Consider the following 21417-nt stretch of genomic DNA (forward strand, 5'->3'; position numbering starts at 1 on the left):
TCCATGGTTTCTTGTCTCTTGCTAGGATTTTCATTTCCTCTACCATTTCTTCTTTCATCCCTGTCTTGATCTCCCGCTTTGATTCTTCCTTGGTTATCCCGTCCGTCTAGAATCCATCCTCACTATATGCGCGAACCAGTTCAGGTTCAGTTGATTCTTTTTTATTTTTTCCGTTATTGGCTCTTGTTTTGCTACTTCTCTCATCAAGCCATTTCTTACCCTGTCCCATTTGGTTTTTCCAGCAATTTTTCTGAGATGTTTCATTTCCATAGCATTTTACTTTACTATCGTCTTTTTTCCTTACTGTCCTCTAGTACCTATATAATAATAATAATAATACTTTATTAATCCTCTGAGCTCATAAATGCTATGGGATAAGTCAATTCAAATCAATGCATTTACACTGAACATATAAAATTGTTACACTATTTTGTATAAAACTAATACTACGTATACATATGAAAACAAACTTAAAAAGAAACACAGTGTAAAATGACTAGCTAGTGAACATTATTTTCCCAGTTATGTTGTTTATTTAACATATTCTTGTTGATTTATTAGGTCTGTGTGTTAACTCCGCTTCTATTTTCCCATCCTTCGTTATTATACATCCCAAAAATTCGTATGTCATTACTCTTTCCAATAATTTATTCTTGCATTTGATTCCTTTGTCGATCCGGGTGTCTGTTTCTTTTTAATTATGATCATTATTTTTGTTTTTTTTAAATTTTCATTTTCAAGTTTTCAATTTCTTTACTTCAGGTGTTTACTAAATTTTATTTTTGTCATTTGCTATTAATACCACATCGTCTGCGTATAACAGGCTGCTCACTTTAACTGCTAGGGTCTATTTGGTTATATTTTTCTTTAATTTGTTTTGTAACTTTGTCCATAACAGTGATAAAAGTAGAGGGCTTATGCTGTCTCTGTTTTATTCCCTACACTGATAATAAACTTGTATCGTAAATACATAAATAAATTATTTAATAAAACAATATAAAGGCCTTGATTCTGATAGATTTCCATTTCTTGTTTCTTCGTCGTCAGAACAAGCGACAGTCTCTAGCGGCCTGAATGGTCGCCACACATACATTAAAAAAATCGTGAAATATAACATCCTGTAGATCGGTAATGAAGCGTTTGCGAACCTATGTTTGTATAAACTTTTAGTCATAAAATAAGCCAAAGGATTAACCCTGTATAGCAACTTTCAAGTCAAGTTCATGAGCAAACAAACCTGTTAGAAGGATACGCTTTTGTTCCTCTTTTAGAGAAGGCTAGACAAAAGAGGAGAAAAATCACTGCATTCCTAGTCCAACAAAAATGTCTACCTTTATTACATTTTATTCACCAGCGTTCTGATGTGTAGTAGCTAAAGTAACGCGTTGTATTGAGGTGCAGCGCTCAATGCAACTTTCCCTCCCCTATAAATCCAGCAGGTTACTTACCAAGGACACTGTTCCAGATAGAGATCTGTAAACGATATCTTAGCATTGTATGATATGTATTAGTATATTATATACCGCGGGACTGAAGTAGTACTTTTAATCCCGAAGGTAAAGTTTATAATTTACCTGAGGGATTAAGACCACTACTTCAGTCGCAAGGTATATACGATATTTTTACGAAAAATGTTTTATTTGAAACAGGCAATCTCAGATTTGGGAATGTTTACACCTGAAAACACAAACACATTATTGGTGCGCATTTACCTACAGCAAATTGATATAGAAGTTGCAGGTTGCTAGATACCTGCAAACTTTATAATAAGAGCTGCGTGTGGCAACATGTAACAATAAGATTTTCGTACTTCCGAGACTAAAGTGACACCTTCACTCCATTATGACAAGTACTGGTGTCACTTTTTGTCCCGCCGGGATTAAATTTTACGAAAATCCCGGAAGGATGAAATTACTAACAAAGCAATTTCAGTAGGTTGATCCACATTTTGTATGCGGCATACTTCTTAAAGGTATGGTACTGCTGTTCATATAGTTATTTGGATTTCGCTGGTATCAATTCTTTACCTACTTTGGCTGCTTTTTACCAATATCAAATACACCTTTGTCACCCACCACCAAAATTATGACAGCAATGACAGTTCCTATGGTAACTTGTTGAGCAGCGATTTTTTGAAAGAACGCGTTCTCTAACTCCATACATATTAAGTGTTTCAGTTTCGGAAGTACGAAAAATATCGTATATACCTTGCGACTGAAGTAGTGGTCTTAATCCCTCAGGTAAATTATGGCCCTCCCGCATAAACTTTACCTTCGGGATTAAAAGTACTACTTCAGTCCCGCGGTATATAATATACTATTATAGCGAGTCTGGCAAACAGTAATAAATAAAACAGTAATAATGGCTTTAAGTAGAAAATATGTCACATTTATTATTTACAATGAGAATGAATGATAACAACAGGTCTTATCAAAAATTAAGTTTACAGAATATACAAAATATATTACAACTCATAACTAACAAATGTGAGATGAGCAGAGATCTACCTATTTGCACTGGATGGGGGTTTTATCAAACTACTTGAAGTGTTCGGTTTTGTTACTAACGATAAATTGTTCGATTCCAATTTTAATAGATTCACTTTATTACCGTTTTGTAACGCGATGTAATTGGAACCTTCGGCAATCGGCGCGTTTGTGGATACTGCTGTTAAGGTGGCCATCGAGGGAACGCTACGGTTTTCGATGGAATGTAAAGCTGACGAGGTCGAAATCACAGAATTTTTTATGTTTGTTGTACTGGGAGAGGTGTTGCCTGCAGCCATGACAGTCTGAATCGCATTGTTCATAGACGGTACTAAACTAGCCGATGTTCCAGTTAGACTGATTTTTTTTAAGTGAGGTACTGTCAGGAGACTGTGTTGTGGTGATTTTGCAACATTTGAATATTTCTTTTTGATTGTTAAGTTAACATATGCGGGGGTTTTATTGGCGGTTGGTTTAGCTAGAGACGCATCTAGAACAGTTGCTCTAGTTATGTCTTTTATGATAAAAGGTGGCTTGATGGTCTCGATAGAGTTTTTCAAAGCGACGGTCTCATCTTCTAAGTTAATTACTTCACCATTAGCTATTCTTACATGGCGCCTGTGATCTTGTAAAGGTGAAGCCTTTAAAATATTGTCCAACTGTTTTTCTGCGATCTTTTGTCGACTTTCAGGTAATGCACTTATCAGTGTTTTATATTTTTCTAAAAGCACCTTTTTTGTATCTTCCAAAGCTTTAAATTCATCAGCGTATTGACTCGATTCTATTTCTAGTCTTTTGTTCTCAACCTCGGCCTTGAAAATAAACTAGACAACATTTAGAATAAAAAAGAGAAAAATTACCTCATGGGCAATAAACTTCAACAGTTCGGAACCAGTTATACCTTGCGGTACTTGCAAATTTAGCGTCTTTATTAACTGCATAACCAAAACTTGCTTACATTTCCTGTCCCGTAAGAGTAAAAGCCTAGTTTTCTCCTCTTGGGGTATTTCGAGTGAATTAAGTTGACCGAGAGTGATATTTCCTAAGCACTTCACACCAAACGCACCTGCCATCTAAAAAGGTTCTGTATTAATAATAATAAAGATACATACGGTTTCGAGAAATAAAAATTAATGCGTATAGTCTTCTGATTTTTGCAAATATAATGACCATCGCCATTATTCAATTTATCGGTTCAATTATGGGGCACTTTGGATGATGCTAAACAATTACTCCATGAAGACTGCGTTAATTCTTCAATTTTTTGACATGAACTTACAAATATTTGTTCGAGGAGTAATCAAAAAAAAAGTCTCTCAAGGTGTTTAGTCTCGGGAGCGCTTTGCAAAAAAACTGCGACCATCTAATATTTCTGAGACAGTTAGATTCTCACAGACCACTCAATTTAGTTAGTACCTTTCAAATAATTATATTCTAATTGAATACAAAACATCTTACCGAAAAGTTTTACTTACATAAAATCCATTGAGGATATTCTTATTGAGTAGTTTATATTTAGACTTGTCCAAATCAACGTGCATTGATACTACTAAATCGAAATCAGACGGTACTAAAGTTAACTTTGCCGCCATTACCCTAAATAAAGGTTACGACAATTAGTGAACATGTTAAACCACCAAATTTACTTACCGTCGGATCAATCCAAGCGCAATTTTCCAATTGGAAAATCTGCGAGGTGTTTTCGTAATCGGACATAGCACCACGTCCAAACTTTCGCCATGTAAATAAGCTGGTAGATACCCCAATTCTGTTATATTAGTAACGATGTATCTCGGGTCGCCGACAGGCTTGTAGTACTCACAGAGTTGACTAACTTCTTCCAGTTGAGCAACTGATTTTTTGCTATTCAATTCGTTTGGATTGTAAGATGAATCCTCATTTTCACTGTCACATGTTAAATCTATTAAAGATTCGGAGGTAGGTACAAATTCAACGTCATCATCTCCATCAGTCACCTCGACATACCCACAATACCAATGGCTCGCACTAGCTGAAGAATTTTCAAAAAACCCTTGTGCTTCAACCAAGGAACTATTCACATAAACCATAAACTTCACATCATGATTTTCTGTATGATGGTACGGACCGATAAATAATTTATCTGAATTGGTATAATCATAGTACACCCCAAATTTATTGTGAGAGTAGGTACGTCTCAGACGATTGGATTTTATAGCAATAGTCACAGAGTCAGTACACGCGACAGTTGTCGCCTTTGTAATTTCATCGAATCCTATTGAGCCATTGCAACGTGTGAAACACAACTGGGAAAAGATAATCTTGAAAGGAACTACCAGCCATTTTTCTGACCGTTGCAAATCCGGTAGCCTGACTTGCAATATTTTATCTTTGTTTCCCATATCATTTTTAGGAACTATGGATTTAGCGGCAAAGATCTTCCTCCCCATTGAAATTTCCTTTTTTGTGGATTTGCCGCTTTGCTTTTCACGACCATCATCGTTCATAATGTCCTGCACGCCATCGTAAAATTCGATGATAGATGCTGTGAATTGGTCGGTTTTACTGGACTGATTTTTCTCGCATAAACCACAAATGTTCCATATGCCACCTTTGGTTTCTAACACAAGAGCTAAAATCTTATCTTTAGGTATACCAGATGGCGTTTGTCTCTTTATAACGTAACGCACTACGTTACAGTACCTCTCGAGAGGAAGCGTGTTTTTATCATACTTCAAAAAATTTTGCAAGTTGATGTGTAACGGGGACGGACGTTTGTCGTTTTCAGTCAAAGTTACCAACGAATTTTCTCTACAAATACGATACCACAATTGATAATCGCCCGATTCAAATTTTGACATCAATTGTGGCCAGGGCAGCATACGAGTTTTTGAATTGTATTTTGCTAAGAATTTAAGATACTCTGTTTCCATTTCTTCTTTAGTTTTATAGTCACTGTCCGTTTTTTGCTTAAGTTTTTGTTTCCTACGCCGCCTTTGTAGCTTTAATTCTTTTTCTTCAATTTTCTCTTGTATTGGATTGGCAATTTCTATTTCTTGCACTGGAGGTTTAAGTGTTTCCACTAACGTTACATCACAATCCTGGTGTGATATAGTTGCGTTGCTTTCCATTTCACTTGTCTCCGATTCTCGAAGAATAGCATCAACATTTTCAATCATATAGGCGTGCAATTGTTGATTAAACTCATTTGTTGATTTTCTAATTTTTTCAAGGTGAGCGCTAGTCTTATTTCTAATTAAAAGATGCCTAGACACTCCTTTGGTACGGCTTGTATCAACCTCCGTATATAGTTGTTTCGTTTTCTTCCTTTTTTTTTTCATTCCATTCCTACTTTTTGGGCTGGCCACTTCAAAAGGTACTACTGATGTGATCTTTTGCGTCTCAAGTGAGTTGTACACAGTGTTTATCCCTTGCAAATCTGCTACGTTTGTCTGTTCTAATTTCCTTTTCACCGCTACATTCTCCTTTGGTTCGTTTGTAATCAAAGGTGTCTGTGACGTCACAGTCGGTTTAATTGGCGAAATTGCTTTGCTAAGTGGCGCTTCCTTTCTGCAGTAACACTTATATAAAGAATGTACCATGCAGTATGGTATTATATCACTGAAGTCGTATATCGTTAACTTAACATGGCACGATGGAATTATTAAATTCCCATAAACAAGAGGGGGTTCCACTTTCGGTTTAGGAAGATCCAATGGTAGAGGTTTGTGATATACGACGCTTTTGTCCAACACTTCACTTTCGATAAAGTCATCGTATCGTCTCGGCACCTTTGCTTTCCGTTTTCGTCTTTCGGAATCGCCCACCAAAATCAACTGATTATTTGTTTTAATAAGTGTCTGCGTAAATTCTTTCTCCTCCTATTAAACAAATAAAAAGAGTCTTAGAGTTTCTTGCATACTCAAAAATACGTAGGATGTTCAATTGATAATAATTTTATAATTCAGGTTTAGAACTATGTCCAAGTATATACCTATTATTGTAATACTTATTGCAACTGTACAATATTACATAGTGAGTGTTCAGAAACACTGTCACTGATAGAATTAGTACCATAAATAACAAAAATATAGTAGGTACAGAACGTGCAGTGCCTTGCAGTCCTAGGCCAAATTTACCCAAGCAGCCCTCGTCCCCTAAGTGGAACTTCCTAGGGGTGATAGTCAGAAATGAGCATTGCGAGCAAGCCAGATTGTCTGTTATTTCATGCGGTTTAACCTCTTGCTCAGCGGTTGGTAACTGAGAACCAGGTCTCTGTTCACTCTACTGGACATTTACGCCGTAGTGCAGCAAATACTGCCAATATTGTATATGCGAAAATAACTATTGGACAAATTTTGTACTTTCTAGGAAAGGGTGTTCTTGCACAAATAGGAGATTGTGCGAGGGTGCACCATCCTGTTGAAACCAACAATCTCACATTGCTTTTTTTGTGTACCGTGCACCGCTGTATTAGTAAAGTATGTACTTTATTAAGTACAGACGAAACCAAAAACCGTGTGGCTCAGTTCAGTTGAAGTTGGACTGCCGTATTAAGGGTCCCTGGTTCGGGCATATACAGTGTGTCTTAAATTGGGTAGGATCTTTGTTATTATTATGCTTACAGATTCGGTTAAATTGGCAAAGTTGTGCAGTTTTTAATGCTAATGGATATTACGATGCAATATTTTGAAAAAATAAATCGTTTTAGATTAATTGGAAAAAAAGTGAAAATCGACATTTTTAAAAACTTCAAATATTTTAGTAACAAAGATAGCTATCGAAAAAAGTTTCAAGTTTCGATGGGATAAATTCAATGGGTGTAGAAAATTCTTCAAAATGGCGTATTTCGGGAAATTGACAACGACTTCTTTATTTGGATTTTTACGTCACTCGATAGAGAAAAAAATTACAAAACCAGGTAATACTAAACATTTAGGATATCATTTGGGAATCAACTTTGCATTTTTGCCTTGAAGTTTACAATGTATTTCTTATGTATGGCAATAATTCCATGGCCGTGTCGATGGTGACTATGCGAGACAATAAACGAACGATTTTGGTTTATGTACAGTGGATTGGGTTGGTAGAGCAACCTTAACAGAAGCCCCGCCCACTCAAAAATTAAAGCAAAAAGACAGTATGAGTAAAATCAAAATAATGTGAACTGTAATAGGCTACTTAATACAAAAATATTAAGAATGGGTACCACAAATAAACTTCTACACCGTTCAATTTTCATATTATTCTCGAATAATGAAAAATGTCTTAATTTGGTTAAAGTTGGAATAGTGATTAAGATCCACACTGTGGTGTATAGAATTTTTTGTACAATCCTGCGATCCCTTCTTGCTTGCACTGGAAACATAATTGGAAATGGTTAGCTATTTTCTTGCACTTATGAGAAACAAAGTTTTGTCTTGTCATTCTCACGAAAGTTTCTGATCCTATGTGGCTACATTTTGTTAAAAAAACTTTCCCGGAAAATTGAAAATTTGTCCAATAGTCAATCTTGCACAATTAGGGCGTTATGCACCTTCCTGTTGAAACCAAATTTCCAACTTTTCGTTTTTTTGTGTGCCGTACATCGTTGTATTTATAACAAAAAATGCTACTTGATACAATGTGCATGTACTGAATCCATTTTTAGGTTAATGCAATGTAAGAGAGACGGAAACTTTCGGTTCAAACCTATCACACTTCCACTGGTGCACTGTTATGGGTGTTTTCTTACGAAAATCACGATTGCGAGCTTAAACGATTTCGGGAAAAATGTAGGTAATACAAAATTCGTCAGTAAAATGAGACTACGTGACTCGTAATTTAAAGCACTTTACTAACGGATGTCAAATTAAGATGAGTGGAGAGCAAGGCTGGGCCATTTTAAATATACAGAGTGTAATGATAGTTATATACATTGTGTTTGTGTAGTAGTAGGTCGTTAACTGGTCGGCCATTTTGAATCGTGTGTGTCGATATATTTAAAATTAAATATACTGGGTGTTTGTGTTCGGCCATTTTGCTCCATGTGTCATAATGGCGATAAGTTGTCATTCATTCTGTCCCGATACGAGCATTGGCGCGCGGTAAATTTGAAACTTACCTTACCCACTCTTCTACCAATATATTAATAATTAAATTATGTGTAATTTCCAAAATGGTTTTTTATCTTATCAATGTAGAGTAAAGTTTAGTCTACACATCTTTGCAAAGTCAGACGTAAATGCTGCAAGCGTTCGAGCGGTAATCTTGGAGAATCATTGTAAGGGATGCGTACAGAATTCTTTTGCAAGAAACGAAGATGATGTTCAAAACTGGTACCATTCTTTTCATGGGAAGAACCCCCAAATCAAGTAAAAACTGTGAGTTGCATTTTTGCAATTTACTTAATATGTGGTATTTAGTACAATGAATGCGTGAAATGTCAACAGAAGACCTCAGAAGACTTTTAGTTAATAAGAGTGTAAGTTGGTGACTGCCTAGCCAATTGTAGTATAGCACGATTGCAAAGTGGTCGACCAATTAAGATCCTATTGGCCCCAGGAACAAATTCGAGACAAAATCTGCAGCGCTAATTTAAATTTAAAACAAAATTGTAGTGTGATTTTCCTACTTCCACGCTCAAATCGTAGATTATTGAAATGTACACTTTTCAACATGTAGTCAACCCACCTTATCCACCAAAATCCCCAAATGTCACACTAGATAACCCCTTGATTATAGCTTTTATAATGACAGAGATATTTAATCTAAATATTTCCCATTTAGCCTAATTTCAATTATCGATAGTAACAAAGTTATCCATACAGTCCCCTCCATCTGGAACAGGAGCACTCTGTACACGGTATCTAGGAATTTAATAGGTGAAGTGACATTGACATGATTTACATTCTCCCATCACAAACTCAACAGTAAAGTAGAATTTTCCTTAGTTGACGCGCACGTTATCACTGTGTTTTTGGTGAATATTGTTATGCCACCGTATTAACAAAATTAAAAAAAGCATTTTACACCTCAATAAACGTTGGAATTATGTGTTTATGTTAAGTTGCTCAATGTATATCACAAAATATGGGTTCAAATTGTGTAAAACCGAAAAAAGCCATCAGGTTTAGTAAGAAAAAGTAAGCAACTTATTTCTAATCTAATTCGTTATTTTGAACAAGAAAGTAAGTAAGTGGTTACTTTAGTAATATGAGAATTCGTATACATAACCAGTTTTATTTCACAGAGAGTTGCGGATGCATTAAATATTAGCCTGCAAACAGTGATTTTTATTTGACAAATTTCTAAAACGAGCAAACCTCTAGAAAATTCTAAAAAACAAGGCAATGTAAGAAACCCGTTAGCGATGTTGATGGTTTCACACAAGCGGCAATCAATTGCGACATGATCCAACACAGTATGTTAAAACACGTTGAATGTAGATAGGCATTTGTGTCAACAAGCTATATTATATTAAATTGATATTTGTGTAGATATTAAGTATAAGCAGTTTACGTTTGTATCTTAGAACATGTTACGCTTCAAGCTCTTTGCAAGGTCTAAAAGAAAAACGACGTATTTAATGGGTCCAAAAGTTCCTTGCGAATATTGGTTTCCACTATCAAAAAGATAACCCAAGAAAAGGTTTAATGCAGTTACCCAATACTGCACTATCTAGAGTCTATTTTTTAGATGCGTAAATAGCAAATATGCAATGTTAGTCTTGACGCCAATGTGTCTTTTTGGATGAAACGTGAATATTTGAAAATGGGACGGTATTTAAGTCATGGAAAGACAATAACGCTAGTCACAATAGCCTTTGCTTGAGATTGTTGCAAGGTTTGTTTTTAAATACCGTGTTGATACTCAAAATAAGAAAATCGGTCTCATTTCTATTTGTACCTTTTACGATTAAAATAATTTCAGAATCAAAAAAAAAATTACAAACGATAGATAAATTTCTATAAATGCGAAAACATAAAATTGAACAACTTACTTTGGCAAGATTTTTCTTTGCCTCATCCTGGAGCTGATTAATAACGCATTGAGAAAACGTATTCGACTCGGAACGATTTTTACAAGTACACTCGAACATACACTTGTATTTTCCGCAGTGGCTTTGGTCGAGTAACGTCGAATAATTACTGCAGACGCATCCGAGTGCGCAATGTTCCTTCTTGCACGGTCCCTTAGAGCTTACATCCTCGTTAGTGGGAATCGAGAGAAATTTACAATTTAACCTCCTCATTTCGGCCTCAGTTTTCTTTAGGGTTGGACTATCAGATTTAGTGTTCGCAATTTTATCTACAACCTCCTGCACGGGGTGTATTTCTTCCACTACACGAACTTCGTCTTCCAAAACTATATCTTTGGTTTGATCCAATATCTCGCAGTAGTCCAGCAGTCTTTCGATGACTTCTTTAACACCACTTTCGATCACGTCGTCGGATTCATGACAGGTGGAGGGTGGCAAAGGTTTGGGTTCTTTTCGTTTCCGGAACACCTTGGTTTTCTTATACCGAACGGGAAACACAAAAGTTTGCGGTACAAAGGGTTGATCTTTCACTTTTAATGTGCTCAGTGCGAACGCGACTCTCTCTTCATCTAAAACTTCCTTGTCGTATTGCACGTAACGCTCCACGTGAGGGTGAATTCGTTTTCGCAGTTGAGGAGTGACTTCCACAAACAGTTTGGGTAATTTCAGTCGGACATTTTTCCAGTCCTTGGGATCGTAGGTGAAATTGTAAGTGAGAGTTCGTAGTAGAGAGGGCTTTTGTTTGATTTTGGCCGCACGAAAACGTTTGCGATATTGGTCCTTTATATTTTCGAGGATTTTGTTTTCTTTACATGAAGGTACGTACAGTTGTTTACCACAGTATAAAATGGAGCTTTCTGTATGTGTCAACCGAACGGCGGTGACAAAACATCGTCTTGTAAATGGCAGATCTTGAGAAACAAGCTTCCTTTTAATTTTCAATGTTTCGCGAACGCACTGCTTTTGCTGTTTCGTACTCATATTCTCCAAAATGTTAGCGATAGGATTAAATTTCATCTCCTCCATTCGTCGTTTTTCGGCCACGGTTTTGGGTTTAAAACCTTCCTTCTTCGGTTTTGGGGTAGGTGACGGCGCAACCTGCCCATATGCAGGAAATTGTACGTCGATGTACGTTTGCTTTAAGGTATCTTCAGCAACAAGCTTTGGTAGTTCGTAGCTAATATTCAAGCTGGAATTTTCACTTAGGAACTGATCCAATATATCACTCGTAAATGCGGCATTCGCCGAATTTGAGGTGTCTACCCTCGGAGATTTAGTCACAGCAGTAGGCGACACATTGCCCAAATCATTTTCGGTACTAAATTTCTTTTTCTTCCACCCCTTAATTTTAGTAACATCATTTGTTTTTGTAGGCTTTATGGGCGTGTAGTCTTGTTTCGAGATGTTACCAACAGACTGCTTGAACAACTTCTTCATTTTCTTCTTTTTTGTTACCGAAGGTGATTCATTAGTTTTTGGCATCACTTGATCTTCTGCTTCACGTTCAGGGGATTTGTAACCTCCTACTACATTAACAATTTGAAAACCAACTGCACTTTCATCCTGGTCATCACTTTCGTCCTGAGGAGTCTCAAGGGTAATAGGACCGTCCTTCTGAAGCTTTTCAAGTAATACATTGGTGATACGATGTAATCGACTATTATGTTTTTTTTTCTCCAAATTGCTCGTTAAATTTAACATTTTCACACTTTCTTGTTGAGGCTCTTGTTCGGTCCTTACATTTTCTCTTGGAGTTTCGCAAGTTTCTGGCGTGCCGACAAAAACAATGTCTTCCTCCGGTTCATTACGCACGGGTGTGCCAGCGAGTTCGCGCAGTAGTTTTTCCGCATTTGAAATTATGTCATCACATTCCGCGCTTTCGTTAGCAGCTGGAAACATTTTTTTCGAATTTGATTCCACGTCATCAAACAAATTGTTCAGTTCCTCAATTAAGTCAGTCGATGTATTAAGGGCCGCAACAGTAGGCGGTTTGCAAAACGAGTCGGGGGTGGTAATTTTTGAGACATTATCACCATTTACTTCGCAGTTACTCTTTCTACGTTTAATCGAAGAATAGTCATCAGATTTATTTACAAGGTCGCGCTTTCGATCGCCCGAATTTACTTTAGGTAGGGATTCGAGGTTTAAGTCCTTATTCTCTGCACAAATGAGATTCCTTCCGCTATTCATTGTGCTATCACAGTTTTCAATTGTAGCCGGTTTAGTAACACTGCACTGTGTGTTATTAATATCACAATTTGTGTTACTTATATTTAAATTACTGAATTGAGGATTAGTGTTTGAGGATAAATCTTGAATGACATATCTTTGGTTATTATTCGTGTTTATTTTAAAATGATTTAAGATTGTAATGCCTTTTTTATTTCTACTTTCAGTAGGAGGAGTAACAGGTTTTGTCCCAATTTCATTTTCATCTATTATTATACACTCCGCTGGAGTTTCTTCCTCTTCTTTAACATGCGGAACCTCTTGATCTTGACTTGAATCTGGAATGTAGTCAACGATTTCATCGTCGGATAAAATTTCAACATCCACACATATAACCCCATTATTTACCTCTGGAAAAGTACCGCCATTTTGTGGAATAGCATTATTATTATTTATCACAGAATCTATTCTTATTGTACTTTTCTCAGATAATTCTTGTACATTTTTACCGGCCAAGGGGAGTTCACTCTTTGAACTGCAGTTCTCAGTTTCTGATTTTATGACGTTTTCGGTTTTGTATTGCTCAAGTTTCTGCAAGACGTCTTCATATGACCAACCAGACTGAAGAAGGAGCTGCTTTAATGGATCCCCCATCCTGGCACCACTGAAAAATAAGTTATAAAATTAAATAACACCAAAGCGACACCACCTGGAACTATGATTACTACAAAGACCAATCGCCTTAAAAGCCATAAGTCTGTAACACCTAACGTGGAAGCCACAAAATATTCAGCATAACAAATAAATGATACGAATTTTGTTCAAAACATTAAAAATTATAATAATGACCACGTTTTCACAACTTTCCAAAAAAAAAATCGTATATTAATTTGTCCGTTGGGCCGTTACACATAGGTACATTTGTCCAGATAAGACTCCTTTCTTAAGTCGATTTCAAATTAAATGTTTCCTTATTTATGCGTTCCTTGAATTTCAGACACTCATTAAATATGATAACAACCCTTAAATTACTTATACGAATTTACAATACAATAGTATATTATATACCGCGGGACTGAAGTAGTACTTTTAATCCCGAAGGTAAAGTTTAATAATAATTTACCTGAGGGATTAAGACCACTACTTCAGTCGCAAGGTATATACGATATTTTTCGTACTTCCGAAACCGAAACACTTAATATGTATGGAGTTAGAGAACGCGTTCTTTCAAAAAATCGCTGCTTAACAAGTTATCATAGGAATGTTGCGTTGGTATGACAATCCCTATGCCATGGTAACAAAAATAATTTGGAAACTGTCATTGCTAGTGTTATAATTTTGGTGGTGGGTGACAAAGGTGTATTTGATATTGATAAAAAGCGGCCAAAGTAGGTAAAGAATTGATACCACCGGAATCCAAAAAACTATATGAGCAGCAGTACGATGCGTTTAAGAAGTAGTGCCGCATACAAAATGTGGAACAACCTACTGAAATTGCCTTGTTAGTAATTTCATCCTTCCGGGATTTTCGTCTAAATTTAATCCCGGCGGGACAAAAAGTGACACTTCAGTACTTGTCATAATGGAGTGAAGTTGTTACTTTAGTCCCGGAAGTACGAAAAAAATTAAACATTACACTAACCATTAAACAAAATCCTGAAATTCTGTGTCCATTTGACAAAGTGTCCGTCAGGTCCTAAACAAATATTTGTTGAGGATGTCCCGCCTGAAACTTCTAATGCTACACCTAGATTACATTTACAGCAAGTAAATTTTTAACTACAGGGTGGCTCGCTCTCTCCAAACTGAGGAATACGTAGAAACCAATAAACAATTATTTATATTAATTCCTCCAGTTAGGAATTCAATTGAATTAAGCATTTTCCAAACTATACCGGCAGTATTAATACCAATTACCAATAACTTATTGTGTGGAGAAAGGCTTTTTGCATATCATGCAAATGTCTTTATTGAATTAAAATGCAAACCGCTTTCGGCTATAAGCCATCTTCAGTGTCTCTCTACGAGTAAATAGAAGCATAAAAGTGGTTTGAAATTAAATTGAAAGAAAAAAATCTACTTACTTGTCAGCAGTTACAAAGAGTAAAAAATGAGACTTCATAAGCCATCACAATTATACAATAAACAAAAATAAATAGAATTAATACCTTTAGACAAATAACATTTGTAAAATTTCTTTCTAACTATTGTATCTTGTAAGATTATCTCAGCATTTCTCACACGTGACATGTGTATTCCAAGTGATGTTTCAATCTGGTTTTGGTGACTAAGACAAACGTGCACAGGAAGAAAGATCCCTTGCTACGGTCGACTCCGTATAAGAATATCGTTCAAAATTAATTTTGTGCAAATGAAGTCGCGACAACGATTACCATATAATTACCGCAAGTTAATTAAAATTAATGTAAATATTTTTACCTGCTTCTATCACATGGAGAGCTCTGTTACGCTGCGTCCTTTTCTTTCACATGGAACAATACATGTTGCTCTCTCGCGCGACAACCGTACATGGTCCGTGTGAAAGAAAAGGATCGTGGTGTACGCATCGATCTCATGCGCTCCATGTGATAGAAGCAGACAGAAATATTAATTAAGTTGTATACATATTATTATTAAAACTGTAAGACCATAGCTCATTAGTCATTATTATGCATGGCTCACTAGTATAGAAAAATATGTTCTTGGTGTAATATTTTTTTTATTTTTCTGGCTTTATTTGCAAAGATTTTTGAAAATAAATAACACGTCACATTGTAACTTTTTCTCCTTTACGAGCTAATATGATTCGATTTTAAAGTTTGGTATTTCGGTTTTTTGGGTCATCAAAGTCATGATGAGTCATCGTCAACTTTTTTTCTAATACGGATCTGAATTTTTTATGTTACAGTTTGTATGAGCTCACGTTCATGTTCAATTTTTTTCAAATTAAATCCCACATTTCAGGACATCAAATTTGCCAAATGACACTAACAATGCCAACGAAGTCGAAAATGCCATCTGTTTTGGCTATTTAAAATCAGAGTATTCTATTATCAACGGCCCATTTCCATCGTTCAAAGGAATATCTTACTAATTCTTTCAATCTACTTATTCAGTGATCACCTACTTCCACACCAGCCCTCGCAAACAATGGACTGCACTTTTTGACGCATTGATAAAGTAGCTGCTTGTAATATTCGCGCTACTTAATAAATGTAGCATTTTTAGGGGATTTTATTTATATTAAAAAAAATGGTATCAATATCAATATTTATTTATTATCTCTGACAATGTGAGCCATTGCATGAGATAGTCAAATGTACACAGTAAACGTATAACTCCACAATTTAAAATACTAGAACACGTTAAAATAATTACAAAGAAACTAGTTTCGAAAACAAAAGTTAAAAAACTCATCCACAGTATATGGTGCTTGAATTAAAAGAATTGCTTTTATAGCTGCCCTAAAACTCTTTAATGTTTTCTGACCTGTTACACTTTTGGGGAGGACATTATATAATTTAATTCCCACTGACGTAGAGAAACGTCGTTTTATGAATGATATAATTTCATCTTTGTCTAATGGCCATAGGGTGCGTTCACCCAAAGGCGGATTTACACTTTTCCGCCTAAGGCTATGCCAGTTTTTCACTCAAAATGATAAACAATAATTATTAATTAAGGAGTTAAAAACATTAATCAACTCAAAATTGTTCCTATAAAAATTTACATACATTTATTAAATTTCCAGATTTACACTTGTTTACTTTCTGGCATTCTATTGGGGCTTTCATTAAAAAAAAAAATTTATGGCACATTCAAAAACTTTACCATTCCTTGTATACACCCTGTCTCACTAGATACCACTTTCTCATTATCAAAGTGTTGCCCATTACTTGGATTAACATTATTGCTCAAAGGTATTTCTTACGATTTTTCAATGTGAAGCTTGCCTATGGGGAATAATTATTTAGAAAAAAATTAAAAAGATGGCAACGTTGACAACAAGCGAATAGAATAGAGTTTAACAAATGAAATTCAAACAACTAAATATAGTGTTATTAAACAAATTCAGATTTCGCAATCCATGCAACCATCAGAAATGATAACCGTATAACGCCATATGTAAACAAATAACTCGCTAGTGCTTGCCATTAATACTATTAAAGGATATGTGCGAGAATTTTAAATCATTAACAAAACAATTGAGCAATATTAAGTACTGTGTCGACAGTATCTGCGACTTTTGCTTAACCTACTGACCACGGCCGAGTACGGTGCAATTACCACTTGATATGATACCGTTGTCTTTTGGCCTTAAATGAAACCCATATCTTTGTACCCATATACGAAACCATAAACAACTCCAATGTTAAAAGTTACATATTTATTGACAACGTAAAAATAGGGCGCCCTAATGTACATTCAAAAATAATTTCTACAGATGCACAATCAACTATAGTTGACATTTGCATATAAGGTTGTTTTATATTTTTTACAAGGTATGAGCATCCAATGACACCAGGATACATACCTGCATCCATCTCAATATCTCTTGTTATACCTAATCAATTAATTCATTCAACGTTCAATACTCTAAAATTGCGAAGGATTAGCACAAAATTCATTGAAGCCATACCTATCCTACGTATAACCGACAACATATAATTGGATCCAACAGTAAAAAACTGAAACTAACGTTTTACAAATATTTCAAGACAGTTTGAAATGAATGCTTTTGTTGTATAGCCACCATTATTTTATTTTTGTATGGAATTGTGATGCATGTGTTTATGAGAATAACGAGCTCTTTTAAAACACAAAATAAATCTGATCATGCCAGCTTGCAATCTCAGAAAGCATTCGGAATTATCTCACTTTCGACACAACCATAAATTCGACCTCAAAGTGCACACAAGGCCTGAATGTTCCGATATGTGTACATACTGTGGCCCATCGTTTTGCTGTAGCACACGCATAATATACTTTCAACAAATTCAAATGCTAAAACCTCTTTGCAATTTTCATTTTTAATTTGTAGTCCGTTCTTTAGTTCTGCATAACAATTTTCTTATACATATTTTATTATATTATATATTTCCATGTTTGAACCTGAAATAACAGCTTCGGTTATGTGCCGATACACACGAATATCAGTGTTACACTTACGTGTTGTGCTTGTCGTTGTTGTCCCTAGTTGTTTTGAAGTACTTTTAAACACTATACCTTCATTTTAACAGAAATTATATTATAGAACAACCGATAGAGTATCCAAAAAAATTCCCAAAAAGAGCTGCCGTCACTTAAATTTATCCGATAAATAACCTCCTATGTGAATACATTGTCAGATAGAGTTAATGTTAACATGAAAAACCCGGCTCTTACCCAATTACAAAACTTAGTTTATAAACTGCTGTTCGTTATGCCTATCGACCATCGACTACATTGAGTTAGATTTTTTAAATGAAACTTCCTTTATTTTATCCATTAAAAAGTTTACAACAAAAATTGGAAACCAACAAACTTCATGTGTTGATTTGTAGTTTAATTTTTTTATTGCGCAGCTGCAGCAGGATAGAAAAATGGCGTCTGTAAAGAAAATTGGCCACATTTCATGTTCTTTGCTGTAAAAAATGGTGCATGATCTATTTTTGATTTTAAAATGTTGTGCACAAGAAGCATTTCTTATTATGCACGCCTAAATTTATCTATAATCAGATACTTTTTTTATTGTAAAAAAATGAGATAATTATTTACCAGATAACCCTCGTATCTAATTCTAACCACACATAAACTGTATTAACTGTGTTGCATTAAATTTTCATTTGATGAAAATATTACGTACCTTCCATTTACGAAATGGTTTCCTTATTTACAAATACAGAAACACACAAAATTCGTAGTCGTTTGTAATTTTATGCGTTTACTTCGGCTTCGGCGCTTTGTTATAATTTACTTTTCGCCCTTCGCTAATACGCAGAAAGATGGCGGCGGCAAGCGTCGCACTCCCTGCCTTAATTTTACTCGTTGGTCGTTGCTCCCTACAGAAGTTCGTAAAAACGTGATGCACAAGTACGGGTTAAGAGAATTTCCTTACAAATAACGATATTACTTACTTGTAAACAGCGCTCTAGTTTATTGTGTTCCCTGCTTTCATTAGTATATACTGTGCGTCGTATTTCGGTACATGCAGTCGCATTGAAAAAAATAAGCAATCGAGTAACCTACCTGTATCGCTTTCGTACACTCCGTGACCTAAGTGGGTATAAAAATAGATTGTGATAACGAAATATTCTACGCAACGACTAAAAGTACATTTTTTTGTTTTCGGTTTCACTTAAAACAAGAACGTAACAGAAAAATACGTCGGTAAACGTTGCAACTGCTCTAAAACAAAATGGCTACGCAACGTGCCGAAATGCATTTGGGACGATTCAATGATGCTAATACTAAACATATGAAACACCTGCGGCGTGCCTACCTAATCTAAATTAATACCATCGAGAAAGTAAAATAAGATTAATACCAGAATCCTTTCTACATTATAGTAATTATTACTACGTAATATTGAATTAAGCATCACGTAAAGTCACCGCATTTTTTGACAGACTTTTGTTTATCCTTCACTTGTCTGGCCTTTTGACGTACAATTTGCAATACTGAATGTCTTTTATTTCAATGTACTGAATACAAATCGGATCGTAGAATGCTAGCATCTACATTCCGAAAAGTAGAAATCTAGGGACTTTACCGAAAAGATGCGTTGCGAGACATTTTGGGATCTTTTGCGGTATTATACGCATGCGCAACTTGCTCAATTTTTTAGAGATGAGCTCAATAAAATAGACAGCTGTTTACTCTTAACATCTCATAAAAAATCTCCAGTTTTTCCTATATATGATAGGAAGAATAGACTCCTACACCTACTTCAAATACTCAAATTCGAATTTTGTGACCAACTATAAACAAATGTGGAAGATATGAATTCTATCTTCTACCTACAGCTGCTTCTTTGGAAAATTGTGCATTTTTCCAGATTTTTTCAAACTGGATTGCACATTTGCATAAACTACGCACGTGGCAACGCTGTACAGGGTGGTTAAAATTCGTGGCTTACCATTGCGATCTCCGCAACGGTGACAGATACTGTGTAGATTAAATAGGGGCAAAGTTCCCCTTTTTGTAAGTAAAAAAACACTTTTGAAAAATCTGAAAATAACTGAGATCCGAATAACTAAAAATGACAAATTTGGTTTTCAATTCCGTAGCTTAATAACGGTCGGAAATTGATGGTTCTTTTTGGCACCTTATAAGGGCACTTTTTTAAAGAATCTTGATCAGAATTCCCATAGCACGCTACGTGTAGAAGCTGCAGGCTACTACTTTCTTTTATCTTATGGGCGCCATATTGGATTTTTACGGATTGAGATATCTAGAGGACAAAAAAAGAAAAATAATTAATGACGCCACACTCTTGCGGTCCCCTATCCCATTCCGTAAAAATCCAATATGGCATCCACCATATGATATAAAAAAAAATTCGTTAATTTCATTTTGAATTTTTTGGGACCTAATAAGCGGATATGATTAGATTTCGAGATCAGTGGATGACGGGAGGAAGGGGGAGGCAGAAATTGGATTTATCTTTCATGGTACTCTAATTAAAGGTCTTAACGAAAGGAACTGTTTTTTACCAACTACCGCCCGTCTCAACAAAAGGGACTCTACCAAGTCTCAACAACTCAACCCCAGGAATTAATTCCTACTGTCCTCCTCTCAAACGTCTTTTCCAGATAAGTTATAATTCCTCATACCTCGAGAATCGAGTGTCGGAGGAGAGAACACACAAAGAAAAAAAGAGAAGTCTGGACGAGACATATCTCGGGAATGGAGTGCCGGAGGAGGGTACTCACACAGGGCTTATTGGAACATCTGGCCAAAGCATATCTATTGATGAAGTCAAAGTGAATATCTATATAGAATATAATATTGACGCCTCGATTGACGCTTACCGACAAGTAATGCACTATAACGTGGTTAACACCCCAACTAACTTCTGTCGCCATTTAAAACAAGTGTTACCAACACATTTAAAATTGTTAATATTTTTAATTATAGTTCTGCGTGCGTGTGAGTATATGCTACAACTGCAGTAGATAAATACCAACCAATCTTACATGTTTCACTGTGTAAATACCAACAAAGATGCAGTGCATTTTAAAATAATGCTAAAATATAAATGAGTTTTAGTCAAAATTACTTTCCGTGGCCATCTTGTTTTAAGATTGACAAACACCACATTTGAGGTTATCATTGTAAAACGTTTAAGAAGTGCGGAATCGTAATGTATGCGTGAAGATATAAAAAAAAACCTATACGAATCTTAATTCAAAAATAAATTTGTGGTAACAAATGATTTAAATATTCACTAAAGTAACTTTTACAAAATGGCTACTCGGTACACCCAATGCAGCAGTATGCTGTAGATATATACCACCCACATAAACATAAAGTTCGTCCACATGAGAACAAATTGACAAGTAGGACAGTACAAAACAATTAATAAAAAAGGTACCCACCTGTGGATCACTTATTCTTAAATAATAACTTGCATATTTTTATGATAAAACAACACCAAAACTAAAATGCTGACAGTCGTTTGCACAGTTCGTAGTTTAATAACCACCGGTTACGGAATTGCCAATCGAAGGAATTAACTGTAATGGATGAAATAAACAAGAGTGATTTTGTGGCCGCTACTGG

At 35.5% G+C, this 21417-nt stretch overlaps 1 protein-coding gene across 5 annotated transcripts; it reads right to left on the minus strand.

Annotated features, from left to right (window-relative positions):
• Window positions 1-2366: 2366 nt before the first annotated feature.
• LOC116167639 lies at window positions 2367-21378 on the minus strand. 5 transcript variants are annotated; one of them, XM_031483062.1, is made up of 7 exons: window positions 18771-18838; window positions 18500-18695; window positions 10447-13318; window positions 4137-6346; window positions 3962-4082; window positions 3347-3559; window positions 2367-3310 (listed from the first exon to the last, which is right to left on the minus strand). In XM_031483062.1, exons 3-7 carry the CDS (start codon window positions 13306-13308, stop codon window positions 2504-2506), a joined length of 6213 nt encoding a protein of 2070 aa, XP_031338922.1. In that variant the 5' UTR covers window positions 13309-13318; window positions 18500-18695; window positions 18771-18838; the 3' UTR covers window positions 2367-2503. The 5 variants fall into 5 exon arrangements, with proteins under 5 accessions (XP_031338922.1, XP_031338925.1, XP_031338921.1 ...); XM_031483065.1 differs by lacking the exons at window positions 18500-18695; window positions 18771-18838 and adding an exon at window positions 21234-21378 and having other exon boundaries at window positions 2367-3298; XM_031483061.1 differs by lacking the exons at window positions 18500-18695; window positions 18771-18838 and adding an exon at window positions 21234-21378.
• Between the last annotated feature and the right edge of the window lie 39 nt (window positions 21379-21417).

The sequence above is a fragment of the Photinus pyralis genome, unplaced genomic scaffold, assembly GCF_008802855.1.
Source record: "Photinus pyralis isolate 1611_PpyrPB1 unplaced genomic scaffold, Ppyr1.3 Ppyr1.4_LG4, whole genome shotgun sequence".
NCBI lineage: Eukaryota > Metazoa > Arthropoda > Insecta > Coleoptera > Lampyridae > Photinus > Photinus pyralis.